The 18,757-nt window shown below is 36.9% G+C and overlaps 2 protein-coding genes across 3 annotated transcripts in view; one reads left to right on the top strand and one right to left on the bottom strand.

The window, feature by feature from the left end:
* LOC112052182 (voltage-dependent calcium channel subunit alpha-2/delta-3) overlaps nt 1-7,193 on the bottom strand; it is a 39,594-nt gene extending 32,401 nt beyond the window's left edge. Inside the window, exons 1-4 of one of the 2 annotated variants that reach the window (XM_052886367.1) lie at nt 7,016-7,193; nt 5,368-5,820; nt 3,837-4,101; nt 2,799-2,985 (exon numbers count right to left, since the gene is read on the bottom strand). In XM_052886367.1, coding sequence (XP_052742327.1) covers nt 2,799-2,985; nt 3,837-4,101; nt 5,368-5,615 — 700 coding nt within the window. In that variant the 5' untranslated portion in view covers nt 5,616-5,820; nt 7,016-7,193. The remainder of the gene's footprint in view (nt 1-2,798; nt 2,986-3,836; nt 4,102-5,367; nt 5,821-7,015) is intronic. The other variant, XM_052886368.1, reaches the window with a different exon arrangement.
* A 1,219-nt stretch (nt 7,194-8,412) lies between these two features.
* Nucleotides 8,413-17,504, top strand: LOC112052194 (mucin-5AC-like). The gene is made up of 6 exons (XM_052886691.1): nt 8,413-8,419; nt 9,183-10,117; nt 11,381-11,463; nt 11,957-11,970; nt 12,993-13,792; nt 17,361-17,504. The coding sequence occupies exons 1-6, from the start codon at nt 8,413-8,415 to the stop codon at nt 17,394-17,396; spliced, it is 1,875 nt and encodes a 624-aa protein (XP_052742651.1). The 3' UTR covers nt 17,397-17,504.
* Nucleotides 17,505-18,757: the final 1,253 nt, after the last annotated feature.

The following is an 18,757-nucleotide window of genomic DNA, read 5'->3' as shown; positions in this document are numbered from 1 at the left end:
TTAAGATAATTCTCTGGTATGCAGGTTTCCTCACGATGTTTTCCTTCACCGATTGAGAGACGTGATATTTAATTTCTTAAAATGCACCCAACTGAAAAGTTGGAGGTGCATGCCCCGGACCGGATTCAAACCCATACCCTCCGGAATCGGAGGCAGAGGTCATATCCACTGGGATATCACGGGAATTTCGATTTGGAACAAGTATATTGCGAGTGGAAGAAAAAACTCAAGATCCTCTGCCGAAAATTTAAAAGCTATAAACAATAACTGATTTTTTTACACAAACAGACACTTTTATATTATGTATTTGTAGAGATGTTAGATTTACAAGTTCATGTAAAAATAGTTCGTTGCCCAATATTGTAAACAAACTCATATATCTGGCGAATGTTAAAAAACGTATAAAATGAAATGGCGAACTATTTTTACCTACGAGTAATAAGACGTCATACATCGACGGATTTTTGCGCGTTGAAGTAGGTTAGTGAGGCACTCAGGTAACCAATTTATAGATGCTCTTATTAGATCATACAGAATAAAGAATGATACAGAATGAGTCTGTACAAGCAGCGTGGTGAGGCCGTTCAATTCCACAAAAAAAAACAAACGTCACGTGTCTCCTTGCCAGGGGTAATCACTGGATCTTCTAAAACGTTATTGATACCGTAAACGTTACCGTCATACGCTATATTTTAACTACGCGGGGCGTCTGGTAGTTACAAAAAAAATAAAGCACAACAATATGCTCTCAGTTCCATATAATTATTGCAATAATATTAATAACATTAACTTAATTATCCTGTATAAATTATTACCACAGAGCTCAAACCCTGAAGCCAAATAAAAAAAAAATTTGGTTTTGTTCTCGTTTCACAACTTTACTAAAAGAGTCAGTGAGAAGTCGTACAAAGATTTCTAAGGTAGGTAGAATGTTATTTCCGTCGCAGGTGTAACCAACATTTGGTAAGAATGATATAAAAATACACACGTAAATGCAAGCACGGCACGGTGCGGCGGAGATTTTAGGACGATAGCCTGTGTCAGTTAGACATACCTTATTTTATGATGAAAGTTTGTTAGTCCATGCTTATATGGCAAGTTCGTTAATGACACTTCCATGATGTGCGGGCGACGAGGGGAAAGATTGTGCGGGTGTGAAATCGTGCGTGCAAGGAAGTGAGGTGCATCAGACGTGGGTTTTTCATTCATCGCTACACGCCCCCCGGCCCGCGCGGACCATCGGGAGTGTTACTAATGAAGTTGTCAAGCTATAGCATGGGAGCATAGATATGCATCAGTATGGTATAATTATGGACTTTGGACCGTGGTGAATTTTGGTGGAAGGTCCAGACCGGAGGACATGACTTTTCATGATATGTCAAAGACAATATTAAAATATCAATATGCTTTAATTATAAAATTAGCTATATTTAGCCGGTTCCAAACTCCATACTTACTAGTAGGAGCATGGGCTGACAGAATAAATCGTTAACAACCCATGTTCGTATCACAGTTAAGCACGAGTCTCCTCTCAGAAGTGGGGTTAGGCTAAGGCTAGCCATAGGTCGTAAACGTACTAAAGCGTACTATATTTTTTTATAGCTAACTCTGAAAAATACTATATTTTTTTGAAAAAATGTTTGCAACCCATGTCGTGTGGCAACCGAAAGGGTGTGTATTGTTAGCCTACTCCTAACAAGTTAGCCGGCTTCCATCTTAGCTTGCATCATCACTTACCATCAGGTGAGATTGTAGACAAGGGTTAACATGTAAAGAATAAAAAAAAATCCACTGGGTATAAACATCACGGCTATGAATTTTGAATTAGTATAATACTAGCGGATGTCCGCGACTTCATGCGCGTGGAATTCAGTTTTTCACAAATCCCACGGAAACCATGGATTTTTCCGGAATGAAAGTAGCCTATCTATTAATCCAGAGTGAAATCTATTTCCATTCCAAATTTTAGCCAAATCGCTTCAGTAGCCGAAGCGTAAGGGAGGAACAAACATACACACACACGCAACACACTTGCGAAGCCGGAGCGGGCCGTATAAACAACGTTCACAGTTTCTCTGTAGTGTATCAGCATTGCACCCGTGCGAAGCCGGGGTGAGTTGCTAGTTATACCTACATATAAACCTTCCTCTTCAAAAACTCTATCTATTACTAGCGGACACCCGCGACTTCGTCCGCGTGATACTCGATGTAAACTTTCAACTACCCCTACCCTACCCTACCCTAACTAATCAAAATTTTTAAATAAAAAAATGGTTGTTGTGCCTCACTCGACATAGATAGGTATAGTGTGTCGCGGTCTTTTTTATAGATGTTTATAAGATCTACAATTAATTAGAACATTTTATGGTTCTATCTTTTATAGTTTAAGCAGCGTACGCAAAATAAATAACTTTTCTGGTTGATTTTTTTACACCTTGTGTCCAAAAAATCTAAATATCCTACGGAACCCAATTTTTTTCCTAAATAAAATTTAGCCTATGTTACTTGTGGATAATGTAGCTTTCGAATGGTGAAAGAATTTTTAAAATCGGTCCAGTAGTTTTTGAGCCTATTCATTACAAACAAACAAACAAACATACAAACAAAGTTTTCTCTTTATAATATTAGTATAGAAAAAACCGTATCAAAATCCGTTGCGTAATTTTAACGATTCAAGCATACATAGAGAGCAGGCTTATAGAGATGTAGTAGACAGAGAAAGCGACATTGTTTTATACTATGTAATGATTAGGTATGTCTGGCAGTCGCATGGTCGTAGTACATTTGTTTGTTCTCACCACATTCGAATACCTCGGTAGCAACGTGCACGCTGTTGTGTTCTAAAGATACTTTCGCGTCAAAGTGGGCGCTATTCATCAGAAGCATTTTGTGCCGGTCGGTACAATTCAGCGGCATGTCCCACTGCTTCCCTTTCTCGTCCGGTTTCTCATCGTCAGGCGTCAGTTCCTTCAATTCGTCTAATTTCTGTAAAGTGTTTGCATGTTTCACTTAAGACTGCTCCGTAATTAGCTAAGTAATATAGTTTAAATAGTCTGAAATGTGGAGGCTTACATATAACTCGGAAATTTAGAAGAAAACTATTTTAATTTTCAAATCGTTGATGTAGAAAAGTTCCCTCGTCTATATTTTGGCTCCATCATAAGATCGATACGAAACCTTAAATTTGCAAGTTAGCCCTGGTCTACAATCTCACCTGATGGTAAGTGATGATGCAGTCTGAGATGGAAGCGAGCTAACTTGATATGAGGAGGATGAAAATCCACACCCCTTTTTGGTTTCTACACGACATGGTACCGGAACGCTAAATCACTTGGCGGTATGTCTTTGTCGGCAGGGTGGTAACTAGCCACGGTCGAAACCTCCCACCAGCCAGACCTGGACCAATTAAGAAAAACCTCAATCTGTCCAGCCGGGGATCGAACCCAGGACCTCCGTTTTGTAAATCCACCGCGCATACCACTGCGCCACGGAGGGCGTCATTTAATTTTAGTGCCTAAAAAATATTCATTAAAAATACGAACACACCATCCATAAAAGTCCATATAACCATCCAGTCATCCATATAATTTTTGAAAGTTCCCCGATTTCTCCAGGTATCCACATGGGGAGTGGTCTAAACAAAATGAACCCTTTAAAACAAAATAATATTTTTTCAAATCGGTCCAGGCGTCTTCGAGTAATCGATGTACATACATAAAAAAAGAAATACCGGTTGAGAACCTCCACCTTTTCAAGTCGGTTAAAAGTAATAAAAAATTGTGATTTCGCAGTTAAACGTGAGACCAAATGAAAAATCAGGTTATTATTAAACTCACAATACTACTGATGAAGGCATAACTAGAAGGAGGATCTTCCTTCTTAGCAGCCAACTCTTCTGCCTTCCGCATAATCGACTCCGCAACTCTGCCACGACGTTCTAGCAGTTCCTCCAAAGCTTTAGCAGCCTTCTCCACGATAGCTGTTCCATTGCGCTCCTCGATCTTTATATCAGAAAATCCTTTTAAAAGTTCATCTCGCCGTACTGTTAGATTCTCGTTTTCATGTAATATGTTTGATATATCTTTGGCCCACTCTTGGATCCTGGAAATAAAAATTGTTATATTCTTTAAAGAATACCTTTAAAATATAATTAATATAACAATTCCTTATATTATGATCAATCTCTTCGGGTCATATGTATTTAAGTAGTTAGCGACACACACGCTTTCTTTTTAACGAAACCGTAAAGCGATTAATCGACGCCTCCTGTGACCAGAAGGATATAGGTGTGCCATATAGTTTATTGTAGTCAAGAGCTAACTTGTAAAAAATAAAAGATATATAACGTGGCAATACTGCCAAACTTTTAGGCTCTTTACCAATGAACATCGATTCGGACGAATTCGACGCCTAAGTCTTTAGACATAATCTAAATTTAATATATTTTCTTTTTTTATTTTTATAATATATGCAGTTTATATAATAGATTTAGGTAGTCAACTTAGGTAGGTACTTTCAATATTATTCTAAAATGAATCTGTATATCCCTTTTATTAGTCGGAAAGACTATGTTAGGAATGGGTACGATCGAATATGGAGCGAGCAGGGATCGAACCTATGACCTCCCAGTGTTGAGTGCGGCACTTTTAGCGCTATCTACTAGCCCCCCATTAATAATTCTCCCAACACTTCTACGGCTAAGAAGCGCAGAAAGAGTGAGGTTCGATGTCCCACCTATTGGACTAATTAACTTAATTGTTATTACGTAATTCCAAAGGCTTTTCGCTTGGTTTGCGGATAAAGTGGAATATTAGCGATTAACATGAACAATCTATCAATTCAATAAGTCCAGAAACTTACTTTTCAAAACAGTCATTCGAATGTACCTACAATTCGATATTTTATTATGCTTATATAATGAAATTCATTGAATTAAAAATATGACTGTTTACGTTTGTTGTAAACTGTAAGCTTACTGTAAGCGACTTAGTAACTTTTGAAACTCTCATTTTGAGAGTTTACTTTATTAGTTGTGTACCTGTGTGGTCGTATTTCACCGAAATGGCTCGATCTATTTTAATTATATTTGTTTATATTTGGTAGATATGAAAATAAGTTGTCCAAAGTCTTTCATCCCTATACCACATCTCATTAAATAATTATTTTTTAATTTTACAGACCAAGGAAATTGATCTAACAAAACAACTTTTGCAGAATCAGTATGTTCTAGTAATTTAAAAATTGGTAACTTTATCGACGATTCATAACAAATATTTATTTAAATTAGGGGTTAGAATTTCAAGTCACTATAAAAAACAAATATTTTAAATTGTAGAACATTTACAATGAGCATTAAATTCTACTTACAGTTCCAATGTGATCGGTCTCAGCGAGTCTTTCTTCTTCTTCTTCGGCGGATCGTATCCAATTTGGGAGACATTCGCTATTTTCAACGGTACACTATTAGCTTTGCTCTTGTTCACCAGTAAATGTCCTTGGTGTTCCTCTAGCGACTTCTTGATATCAACGGAATTGCTTTTACCGATCGCTTGTACTGTGCTTGTAAATTCTAATAGTATGATGGTAATCACAAATACTCTGATATGAGAAAACATGTCGTTTTAATTAATTAATAGTTTTTTTAAAAGGATAGACATGTTCGTTTGCATCTATATAGATTAAGTCTCTCTATTTCGTTTGTTTGGAACAAGATTCGTAAGGCGGGCGGCGATCTCGCTCGCTGTGGCTAGACTCCGCTATGGGCGCCCTGGCTCCCGCCAGAGAGGCGCCAGTCTACCCTTGCCAATGAGATTCCCTGACCTATATACACATGATATGAAATGTATACGGAATTAATTTAATATCACATCACATCACACTAATATTATAAAGAAAAAATGTTTGTGTGTAAGTGTGTAAGTATGTTTGTTCCTCTTTTAGTCTGCAGTTACTAAAGCGTTTTTGCTGAAATTTGGAATGGAAATAAATGTTGCTCTGGATTAACACATAGGCTACTTTTCAACTCGGAAAAGTGGATGGTACCCGCGGTATTTGTGAAATTTTGAATTCCACGCGGACGAAGTCACGGGCGTCCGCTAGTAGTACTCGTCGTCGTCGTCATCGTCGTCATCATCATCATAATTAACATCATCTTCATCAACATCATTGCCGACGTACGATGTTTGCTGGACATAAGCATGGACTTCCAAAACCTACCTACCTACCAAACTACCAGGTACCAAACGTCATTTGTGATAGCACTGATTATTATTTATCCCTATGGATACTTAATCCATCAATAAAAATTAGCCTAAATAATATAGGCTAATTTTTATATTATAATAAATACATGCAATTATTATCTTAAATATGTTGAAAAGGGCATTACTGGTAATTACCTTAATCGTGCAGTTTTTTCTGGTATTTATTGGTAAACTCCTACCCTACATCGATAGGCCTTAATTCTTAATAAATTATGACGATTACTGGAGCTAGGTGCAATATTTTTTGTGTGATTACTCATCGTTTCGATGATAATATATATTATTATCGATATAATGTCGCCCTGTGCTCTCCTTCTTCATTCCTTTGTTGCAGTGTTATAATGTCTTATTAATAGTAAATTTGATGTATCATACAATGAAGTTAGTAAAAGTTTTTTTTTCAACTTTCTATCTTAACCCCCATAGGTGCCCCCATATTCAAATTTTATCTATTCACGATACATCCCTGTATTCGTACCAAATTTCAATTGGATTGATCCAGTAGGTACATTAGGAGAAAACAGACAGACCTTAAAATGTGCGCGAGTGAAATTATAAGGGTTCCGTTTTTGTACTACGTACGTTTGGAACCCTAAAAATATAAAAAAAAACTTAGATTGTTTCGTTTGTTTGAGGTTAAGGTTTGGATCATGGAACTAGAGTTCAAGAAAAAAATATACGGCGAAAACGTTCAATGAACGATCGGTTAGTCATAAAAATAAGCGAAGGTACAAATTAAATGGAACATATACATTTTACCATTACTGGTGTACGTGTTATTAAAATCCTTTCGTAGTTGAGATCCTGTTGGTCCCTCTGGTGTTGAGGGCCTTCTCGTCAAAACACCTTGACTGAACACACTAATTGGCATTGGCTGGTGTCGATAGAATTATTGTCTTTGTGTCTGACAAAGAACAAACTTCGTGCGCGTTCAACGAAGCAAAAATCGGTGACTAATTGTAGTTTTTTACCACTACCCTCAATTCGGCATTTTTTTTAATAAACTGGCTCTGAGTTCTAGCCCTTTTGAGCCTTCAATTCGGCACTTATTGTAAAATCAAGAGGTTAAGCAAAATATAGAAGAATTCGGTCAATTAGAATGGCTTCAAAATAATTTATAATAAGTACATGAGTCGCATAGATTTTCACGCTATGGACACGGTCTTTGCATTTTAGGATTCATCGACATCAGTATCATCATCATCGAGAGGTTAGGTTTGATTTTTTGTTTGTTGCGAAAGCACTATGCTATTGCTTGGCAAATTCGTTCGTAACACTCCCGATGGTCCGCGCGGCGGGTAGCGATGCCCCGCACGCGACTTCATACCCGCGCAGTCCTTCCCTCTGCCCCGCGCGTACTACTTCCCACCCGCGCAGTCCTTCCCCCCTCGCCCGCATATCATGAGAGTGTCATTAAAGAACTCACCAAGCTATACTTTTATCCCCGTATTCACACGGGAATGGGAACTATACGCGGGTGAAACCGCGAAAGTCTGCTAGTATCCAATATCATCATCATCATCAATATCATGAGAAAACAAAAATGGTGTAATATTTATGATATCACTTAATTACGAAATATGTCATCATTATCAACCCATATTCGGCTCACTGCTGAGCTCGAGTCTCCTCTCAGAATGAGAGGGTTTAGGCCAATAGTCCACCACGCTGGCCCAATGCGGATTGGCAGACTTCACACACGCAGAGAATTAAGATAATTCTCTGGTATGCAGGTTTCCTCACGATGTTTTCCTTCACCGTTTGAGACACGTGATATTTAATTTCTTAAAATGCACATAACTGTAACGAAATATGTAGGTACATGTTATACGTAATTTATAAATAATAGCAAATACTGATTTCTAAGAATTATGACTACGTAGAAATTAGCGAAAATTATAAAACTATGTCCCCTCTATCGTAAGATCAAGTACGTTCTTTGCAATTATTTTAAAGTGCTTTCAGATAGTTTGTGAAACGATAATCAAATATCAATTGATTAGAAACTGATAATTTAATTACATCCTACACAAATATAATAATTTGGACGAGATCTAGATTCTAAAGATAAAGTCCTTGATTAAGTGGATCGAGATATATAACATGGTAGCCTATTTGATTGCTCATTATTCCAAAATACATAGCAGCCATGAAAGGTAGGTTAAACGTAATAAAGTGATTGTGTTAACCAGTGAGTGACTTTGTGTTAAGTGCTTGAAACCTTTAAAATAAATTCAAATAGAAAAACAGAAAATCGGCCAAGTGCGTGTCGGGCTCGCTTTTAGGGTTCCCTTCGACTATCTTCCAAAATTAATTTACCACTTAGGGTTTTAGGGTTAATTTCTCAATTTATGAAGTACTTCTGTGGATCGCGTATCCATTAGCAATTATATTTAGTGACTCTTGACTAATATAATATTTCAAAAATAGGTCCTAATATCGAAAATGGTATTATATATTGTTTAAATATCTATCCTGTTGGTTGGTTGGATGTCATTATGCTCCACATACTATGGAATAAAAATAATTCATCCCCATCTTAATATATTAATGCAGAAGGTCGTAGCGTATAGTTAGTAGAGATCCGCTATAAAGGGATTTGCGATAGGGCTAGATTAAGGAGGCCTAAGGGCAAACGAAGTCGCGGGCGTCCGCTAGTTCTATATGTAGGGCAGGTACTATAAAAATATTTTCTTTCTTCTACGATTTCTTATTCTAAGACTTTGTCGGCGTTGTTAATTCTAAATTACAGCTTTCCAGTACCAACTAATTGAGCTAATTGAGCTAATTTGCCAACGGAAAGAGAAACAGACAGACATAGCCAAACTATAAGGGTTCCTTTTTGACTACGGAACCCTGAAACAGCGCGAAAAGATATACGTATTTTTGTTTTTTTTTTAATACTAATAAATATTTCAGCTCCAACGATATTTTTGGCAATAATCGCAACTGCGGCGGCCGCTTCGACGTGGCCGGACGATATCTGCCCTGACGAGCAGTCGGTGGACTGGACTATAGAAAAACTGCTGCGTCACGATAATTGTGAAAAGTTCTACCAGTGCACCTTGGGAGTACCAGTAGAACGCACATGTCCCTCTGGACTGTGGTTTTGCTTGGTGAATATGAGATGCGAATGGCCGCATTTAGTAGACTGTGAAGATAGAATTGTACCTACTACAACTGCTGCCGGAGCGACGTCTACAACGCCTACTCCAACAACAACTACTCCAACGACAACTACTCCTACAACAACAACTACTACTCCTACTACAACAACAACGACGACGACGACCACTACTACAACCACTCCAGCACCAACAACGACTACACCCACAACGACTACTACAACAACTCCAGCACCAACAACAACTACACCAACAACGACTACTACAACCACTCCAGCACCAACAACGACTACACCAACAACAACTACTACAACCACAACCACCCCAGCACCAACAACAACTACTACAACCACAACCACCCCAGCGCCAACAACGACTACACCAACAACGACTACACCAACAACGACTACACCAACAACGACTACACCAACAACGACTACTACAACCACTCCAGCACCAACAACGACTACACCAACAACGACTACTACAACTACTCCAGTACCTACAACAACAACAACTACTACTACTACGACTACACCGGCACCGACGACAACTACGACTACAACTACTTCAAAACCCGATTTTAGACCAAACGGATGCCCAGTAAATCTCTTCATTCATTGGCTTCTTCCACATGAAACGGATTGCAATTTGTTCTACTATTGTGTTTGGGGCGAAAAAGTGCTGAGAAACTGTCCAAGTGGTTTACATTTCAACACGAGTATTCAGGTATGTTAATGATTCTACATTTTTTTTTACCCGACTGCGTCAGAAGGAGGGTAATGTTTTTAACACGCTTTTATTAGCTTCACTTGTAACTGACTGTGTGTGTAATAAAATCTTGGAATCTTAATTTGACCCACTTTCTGGTCATCGATTACGATGAAATTATGCACACGCTCTGAGTTCCGATGACAGTACATGACTAGCTAAGAAACGTCATTACAAATCCAATATGGCGGCCTCCCCAAGATGACGGACTGGCTATTTGTAATCTACCTCCACGATATGTATAACAAATGAAAGGGTTTGCTGTCAAGAATAAGAAAAAAATAGTCACGTGACTTAAACCCAACATGGCGGACATCCAAGATGGCGGTTTGGCTATATTTGTAATTTTTAGTGCGTGCTTAAAGCGTGTTTTTTAGTTTTTTAAACTATTATTGAGATTCTCACTTCGTAGGTACTAGTGTATTAGGTCCATAGAAAACCATGCCTACAGCTTTATTCGAGGGAATTGCATGATGCATTTGTCTAATGTGTTTCAAATTAGTCCAACATCAGTAAAAAGACAATGAAAATACAGTGTACATACATCTATATATATAAAAGAAAGTCGAGTTTGTTACAACACTTATAACTCGAGTACAGCTGGACCGATTTTCATGGTTTCATTCGTTGGATTTGTCTCCGAATAATGTCTAAAAAAATAAAATAAATAAAACTGAACTGTTTGTCTGTGATTTCAAAATAACTATGTTTAGATACGTTTATTAGTGCTTATTTACATACACACACAATCAAACTTTTTTTAAATTTTCGTCTGTCTGTCTGTCTGTTTGTCTGTCTGGAACGACTGAACCGATTTAAGTGCGACTTTCACTGGTAGATAGAACAAGTTAATGAGATACATATAGGCTACTTTTTAGTCCGGAAAAATCCATGGTTCGCGCAGGATTTATTAAAAACTGAATTTGAAGCTAACGAAATGGGGGTTCGCTAGTTTGATGTATATGTTAAAGGTGTGTTCAGAGTTATCTTTGAAGTTTCATTTACACTCTCTCTTTATATTATTATTTTTCTAATAATTTATTTACAAAAGGGGACTATAAATGGCAAAGATTAACGTAAAAACTACGTCTATATTTATTTATATGAAGAAACTTCTTTAAATTAATTTTTATTAACACATATTTCATATTTCCTAAAGGATTTTTGCCTAGATCTCATCTACTATTTTTTGAGTATAAACAAAATGTTTTGTTTTTATAGGTATGCGATTGGCCTAGGGATGCCGGTTGTACCCTACCAATTCGAATGAATGAAGAACTAAAAGGCTTCGACATAATCAGATGGTAAGCCCCCGCGAGTCATCAAATGAACAGTATTCATATTGGATCCATAATATATTTATTATGATTTACAAGAGTTTTATTGTCACTAATCATAAGAGAATACAATCATTATTATTGAAACTTGTTATTTAAATTATATCATTTATATTGTTTTATTTAAATGAATAAATTATGATGATAAGAATGTCTTTTTTATTAGTTTTTATTACTTTTATCCGTCCACTTAGGCCTTTCCGAGAGGGCGCCACCATACACGATCCTCCCGTGCCACTGCCAGTAGTAATTTTATTATTTCTGATTTTATTTTTGCAACAAAAAGTATCCTTTAATGTACTATTACCAAAACCGACACGGTCCAAACTCCACAGTTGAATACTACGTTCTTGCCAGCATGAGCTGACAAATTTGCAACTACTATTAAATGACGAAGGTCTGGCCTATACAGCTCTTACACCTTTAACCAAGTATATCTGGCTACAGTTTACCGTTACAGGATTTACGCATTCAGTAAGTCATAATTCATATATTACAATCTATAGGGAGCCGGTAAGCATGTAATTGAGCACGATAATCCATATTGATAAAGAAAGTGATAGGAAGCAGATAAGCACATAATTACGAGTATTACTAACAGTCCTTCATTAATTAAGTCCACTATTAAGTATATAACATGACTACAAAACATAATTACTCCTTATTGCAATATTCAAAACAGACATGAAAGGTAGGTCCATCTTGCGAGTTACAAGATAAAAGCATCTTGTGAACAATTACCAGTGAACAATGTTTTTGTGATAGTTACCGAGTAATAAGAAGTGATTTACATTATATAGATTCTTTTGTATTTAGAGTTTCTATTGGACTGCGATAGCCAGACGTACCTAATATTCTGAAGGCTGTAAATTTGTCAGCCTTTGTTTCTATCATACGTAAGTACAATAGCCAATTATTTTGGCTTTGAGAGTTTGGACCATGGGGCTTTCGGTGGTAGCAGTTTCCAGACCCTTTATCCATCCATGTACAAAGCTTTATTTTTTAAATATTTTCCTAGAGAAATCATGTCAAGAAACTACCTTTAATGATTAAACATTAAGGAGCCCTTGACCACAATCTCACCTGATGGTAAGCAATGATGCAATCTAAGCTGGAAGCGGGCTAACTTGTTAGGAGTCGGATGAAAATCCACACTCCTTTCGATTTCTACACGACATCGTACCGGAACGCTAAATCAATTAGCGGTACGTCTTTGCCGGTAGGATGGTAGCCACGGTCCAAGCCTCCCACCAGCCAAAATAATTCATAATATCCTGTCAATCAAAAATTACAGTTTATATTTGGGCAATTAAAGATCTGGACCCTTGAAATCTGCTACCTTCCAAAGCCATCCATTCAAACTCTATAATTGGCTATCGTACTTGTCTAAGGTTGCAAAGGTTGGCAAACTTTAGCCTTCATAAAACGAAGTATGACTGGTTATCGCAATTTCTCGCTCAATATCAAATGTTACAATAAAAGTTACTGTATTTCAGCTTTTACAGTTTTTTTGGCCCTAATTGCCACAACAGTCGCCTCGTCCTTGCCTGACGATGTGTGTCCACCTGAACAGGAACATGACTGGAGCATAGAGAAACTATTACGTCATGACGATTGTAACAAGTTTTATAAGTGCACCTTCGGAGAACCAGTGGAGAAAACGTGTCCTTCTGGACTATGGTTTTGTTTGAAAAACTGGCGGTGTGAATGGCCTGCGTTGGTGGATTGTGAAGATAGGAACGTTCCTGTAGAGACTACAACTTCGCCGTCAACAACTACACCAACAACAACTACGCCAACAACAACTACGCCAACAACAACTACGCCAACAACGACTACGCCAACAACGACTACGCCAACAACAACTACGCCAACAACGACTACGCCAACAACGACTACACCAACAACGACTACGCCAACAACGACTACGCCAACAACGACTACGCCAACAACGACTACACCAACAACGACTACGCCAACAACGACTACGCCAACAACGACTACGCCAACAACAACTACGCCAACAACAACTACACCAACAACGACAACGACAACTACTACAACCACTACAACGACCCCCAAACCAACAACGACAACCACAACAACAACGACTCCAAAACCAACAACAACAACAACCGCTGCACCCGGTTTCAGACCAAACGGATGTCCAGTCGACCTTTTCCAACATTGGTTACTTCCACATGAGTTTAACTGCAATCTGTTCTACTACTGTGTATGGGGAGAGAAAGTGCAGAGACAGTGCCCCGCGGGCTTGCACTTCAACAGAGTCATTCAGGTTAGTGTATCCACTAAATACAATGATCACTTAAATAATTTAATACTAGCGTACGTCCAGTGGCGTAGCGTGCTTTAGAGGGCCCTGTATCACAATTAGGGGGCCCTGGGGGGCTGTGATAGCCCAGTAGAAATGACCTCTGCCTCCGATTCCGGAGGGTGTGGGTTCGAATCCGGTCCGGGGCATGTACCTCCAACATTTCTGTTGTGTGCATTTTAGGTAATAAAATATCACGTGTTTCAAACGGTGAAGGAAACCTGCATACCAGAGAATTTTCTCAATTCTCTGCGTGTGAGAAGTCTGCCAATCCGCATTGGGCCAGCGTGGTGGACTATTGGCCTAACCCCTCTCATTCTGAGAGGAGACTCGAGCTCAGCAGTGAGACGAATATATTTGATAATGATGATGATGATGAATGAAGGGTAAGCATTTCAAAAAAGAAACAATAATGCTCGCTTAAAATAATTTGACAGAAACTTGACGTATGCTTCCAACTTTTGGCTTCCCTTTTAACCAGGGAAAAAAGAGATTGTGGATTAGGTATTTTACTAATTTTGCATTCACACGTAAGGGTCCCCTGTAGTCCGGGGGGCCCGTATCATTGATACGGCGGTGGCTACGCCCCCGCGTGCGTCTGAAATTACGTTCGGTTCGGTTTTTACAAAAGCGAACGGGAACCATTTGGATTTTTCCGATATAAAAAGTAGCTTACTGTTCTATATGTTCTGCATCAAGTTCCAGTTTATCTGTATACCAAAATACATCAACATCGGCTTAGCCGTGAAAACGTAACGACAGACTTGCATTCGCAATTATAATCTTAATATGCTACATGTTGCTTTGAATTTTGACTTCAGAATCTGTTACAATCTGGTAGATATTTGGCTTAGTTATCTATGTAATTCAAAGTTTAAAACATTATAACGAGAGTGTAGAAATATACTTTAAATAAAATATCTTATAGTTAAGTTAAAGTGATAAAGTGAGTAGCACGTAGCAGTATTGAGTAGATTTTTACTAGATTGTTCGCTAACAGATTAAACAAAGCTTTAAGCAACACGCTTTGTTTCATTGCACGTTTGTTTTACTTATATCTCTCTCTGTCTAACACGATGCTACAGGAAGAGAGAGATAGAGATGAATTTGAAATGCACATTTTCAATAATAGCGATATTGTATCAGGAAGTTATTACCTACATATTCCATTCATTGCGGACGTACAGCTAATACGATTTATCTGATAGATTAGCTTATCATAATTATCCTACAGATATTTTAACGGAAACGTATTCGAGAAGCCATAAATCAATCTAATGACTAATTTGAAATTTTTAATAAACATTTAAAGACATGTTTTAACCAATTTAATATGTAGGTAATAATATATCTAGTCAAAAAACTAAGTAAAGGTTTTTGGTTCTGAAGGGGGTAATCTCTGGATTTATTGAACCGATTTTGAAAAAAATCTTACCTCCAAAACCGAGACTAGGAAAACGAGAATGATTAATATTTAAAAAAACTTTAACCCCTTTTTAACCCCTTAGGGGTAGAATTTTGAAAAATCTAAAACAAAGACATTATTTTTAGTATTTTTCTGATATTACACATACCAATTTATAACCGACTTCAAAAAAAGGAGGAGGTTGTCAATTCAACGCGTATGTTTTTTTAATGTTTGTTATCTCATAACTTCGTCATTTTTTAACCAATTTCGAAAATTATTTTTTGTTTGAAAGAGTATATTTCCAGATTGGTTCCATTTAATTTTCATGAAAATCACTTCAGTAATTTTGTGTTAAAAAGTGAATAACGACATTGTCCGTACTGTGTCGCTTTCGTTACACACTGAAAACAGAAAAATAAAATCTTTTTAACAAAAAAATTCGACCGACTTCAAAATCACAAAAATAAACTAAAAAGCGAAAAATAGCATCGTATGTGCTACCTTCTAATCACTTTGAAGGCGGTGCTAACACAGTGATGCATTAACTCAAGCAATGTTATTTTTTCTTTTTGTTTTTTTTGTGATTTAGAAGTTGGTTGAATTTTTTGTTCAATTTTTTTTCACAAATGTAACCTTAAAAATTACTTTCCTAACAATCTTTCAACCTCTGTTTAAATCCCTTCTGATTACTTTCTGCGACAAAAAGTATCCTATACCTTCTACGTATTAGGGTCTCAAAGCGTGCCAAGTTTCATTTGAATTTATTCAGTAGTTTCAGCGTGATGCCCAGTCAATAACACGGACAGACAGACAATTTTCAAAATATCTTCAATGTACAGAATTTGACCTGTTACAGTTTTATTATAAGTATAGATTATATTAGGATTACTAATTCGTACAGTCATATTTTTATCTAAAGCCTTTTTTAAATTGGAGTCTGTATTGCGTTATCCCATACCATCTAACCTATTACAACCTTAAATTGTAACGAGGTTACTGATTAGATAAATATCTATATAGAACTAATTGAGATCGACTGAAATTTGAGGTTAATGACCCAAATCATTGGTCATTATGTCTGTCTGTCTATCACTTCAGATGGAGAATTATAAAATAGGTCAGACAAAGAAGGCCACCGAATTATTAAACATTGAAATAATGCTTATATCTTCGGTTTGGCTTATCGTATCTTCATATAGCTAACTAGCGGACGCCCGCGACTTCGTCCGCGTGGAATTCTGTTTTTTACAAATCCCGCGGGAACCATGGATATTTCCAGGATGAAAAGTTGCCTATGTGTTAATCCACAGTCAAATCTATTTCCAATCCAAATTTCAGCCAAATCGCTTCAGTAGCCGCAGCGTAAAAGAGGAACAAACATACTTACACACTTACACACAAACTTTCGCCTTTATAATATTAGTGTGATTAGTGTGATAACCATTTCAAACGTGTCTCAAACGATGAAGGAAAAACATCGCGAGGAAATCTGCATACCAGAGAATTTTCTTAATTCTCTACGTGTGTGAAGTCTGCCAACCCGCATTGGGCCAGCATGGTGGGCTATTAACCTAACCATAATAGGGGTTGTTAATAATGAATAACCATTTCAATAACAAATTACATCATAATTTAGACGCTTCGATGTCTCTATAACTTGCTTAAAGACCTTGGCCTCTCTAGAAGTCCAGCTAGCAGGCCAAGGTCTTCAAGGCCAAGAACGAGTATCCAAAGCTGCTCTAATAGGATCTTACCAAATTTGGCTAGGCAGGTAAAACAACACGAGCAGAGAACGGGGAGTGTTGATCGATCGTCAAGGAATTTCTTAACCCTACATCCTGTAGTCACGAGTTCAGGACTCTGCTCGGAGTTTTTCTCTCTACCACGCGATGGATCCGGCACCCGCACGGTGAATCCATGGAATGCTAAGATATTCGTCTCTTTCTATAGACAGACACAGATACAAAAATAGGCACGTCCAACTTGTAACACCCTACTTTAATAGGTACGTGGGAGGTTAAAAATATAACGTGTCAAAAAAATCTCTCAGTTCTGAGAAAATGCAGGTAAAATATTCCCCAGATTTGTCAATTTTTTTTTTTAATAATTTAATTTTTCTTGCAGGTGTGTGACTGGCCTAGAGATGCTGGATGTAATTAAATATAATTAATTATACATATATTGTAATTTGTAATTATTACGGTCACTAGAGAAAAGTGGCCGCGAAGCGAAGACTTCTCAAACTGAATCTTTATTCTGGATTCTACAATGACGTACCTTTCTACTTATTTATCTACAAACTATTTATAAGAAAATAAATACTATAGTGCAACAAAACTTTGTTTTTTTTTAAACAGACAAAATAATAAACATGTTTCTTGGAGTTTGTAAATGTCAAGATTCTAAAAAAAAAGATCTTACTTTTAATTCTAATTTTTGTATTATTTGGTAATTGTAAAATTATAATTTTATAATTTTCCCGTTTAATTTGGTAATTATGACTGTTTGTGTTATTTATTTCTTTTTTTTTTGTAATTTTATATCTTTTAATTTAGTACTGTGACTTTTTAAATTTGTAATTGACTGATTGTAATTATTATTTTTTTTCTTAATTTTATTTCATTTATTTTAGTAATTGTAACTGTTTGTATTTTTTCACTGTATGTATAATATTTGCAAACTATTAATTTAGTTGAATATTGTAAAGAACAATAATTCTTGCAAATAAATGATTATTATTATTATTATTAAACTAGAGAAACGAGGGTCCTACTTGAAGATACTAGAAGTAGGTACAAAGAGTCGGGCAGGTCAATCCCTTGTAATGCAATATCGCGTGTAATACAATTTTAGCTAATTGTAGAGATCTAGAATACACTGACCATCTTGCTGCTACGCACTAGCCTATTTGTCTATTTACTGCTCTGTCTCCGGAATAGGCAGGTATTATTTTAGAGGTTGTATTTAAATAAATAAAAGCACTGGTTTGTGGAAGTATATTACCAGAGCAGACATTACAACATTACCACTTAGCAATACACAGCAGTTCTCCAGCCGGAAGTAGTATGAAAAACAAAAGAGGTTGTACCATAGACAATACATAACATTTTCTAGTGCTGTGTTCTGAATAGTTATATCTCAACATATTAGGAACTAAGGCCAACGGCTGAGTATAAAAAGAGATTACTGTTACTTTTACTAAAATAGGTTGTTGGAACTTTTATGGATACAAATTGTTATGCTTTATCTCAATCATCTATTCTATGCATAATTAATTAAAATAATACCCCACTTCGTCTACATGTCTGTTTGTCTGTTTATTTGCCATAAAATTAAAGACTACAGAACGTTATACATGTGGTTATGAGGAAGGTTTTGATATATTAAGATTTTATGTAGATTTTGATTTAAATATGACGATGTGGGAGTTTCATAAAGAACGCTGCCTTATCCTTATGGTCCCCGAGCTAGGAACAGTTTTCAGGGACAACAGGGTCCAGCTCAAAACTTGTATATCTATA

The sequence above is a fragment of the Bicyclus anynana genome, chromosome 17 (assembly GCF_947172395.1).
Source record: "Bicyclus anynana chromosome 17, ilBicAnyn1.1, whole genome shotgun sequence".
NCBI lineage: Eukaryota > Metazoa > Arthropoda > Insecta > Lepidoptera > Nymphalidae > Bicyclus > Bicyclus anynana.
Note: the sequence above shows the minus strand (reverse complement) of the source record. Positions and strands in the feature narration are given on the sequence as shown.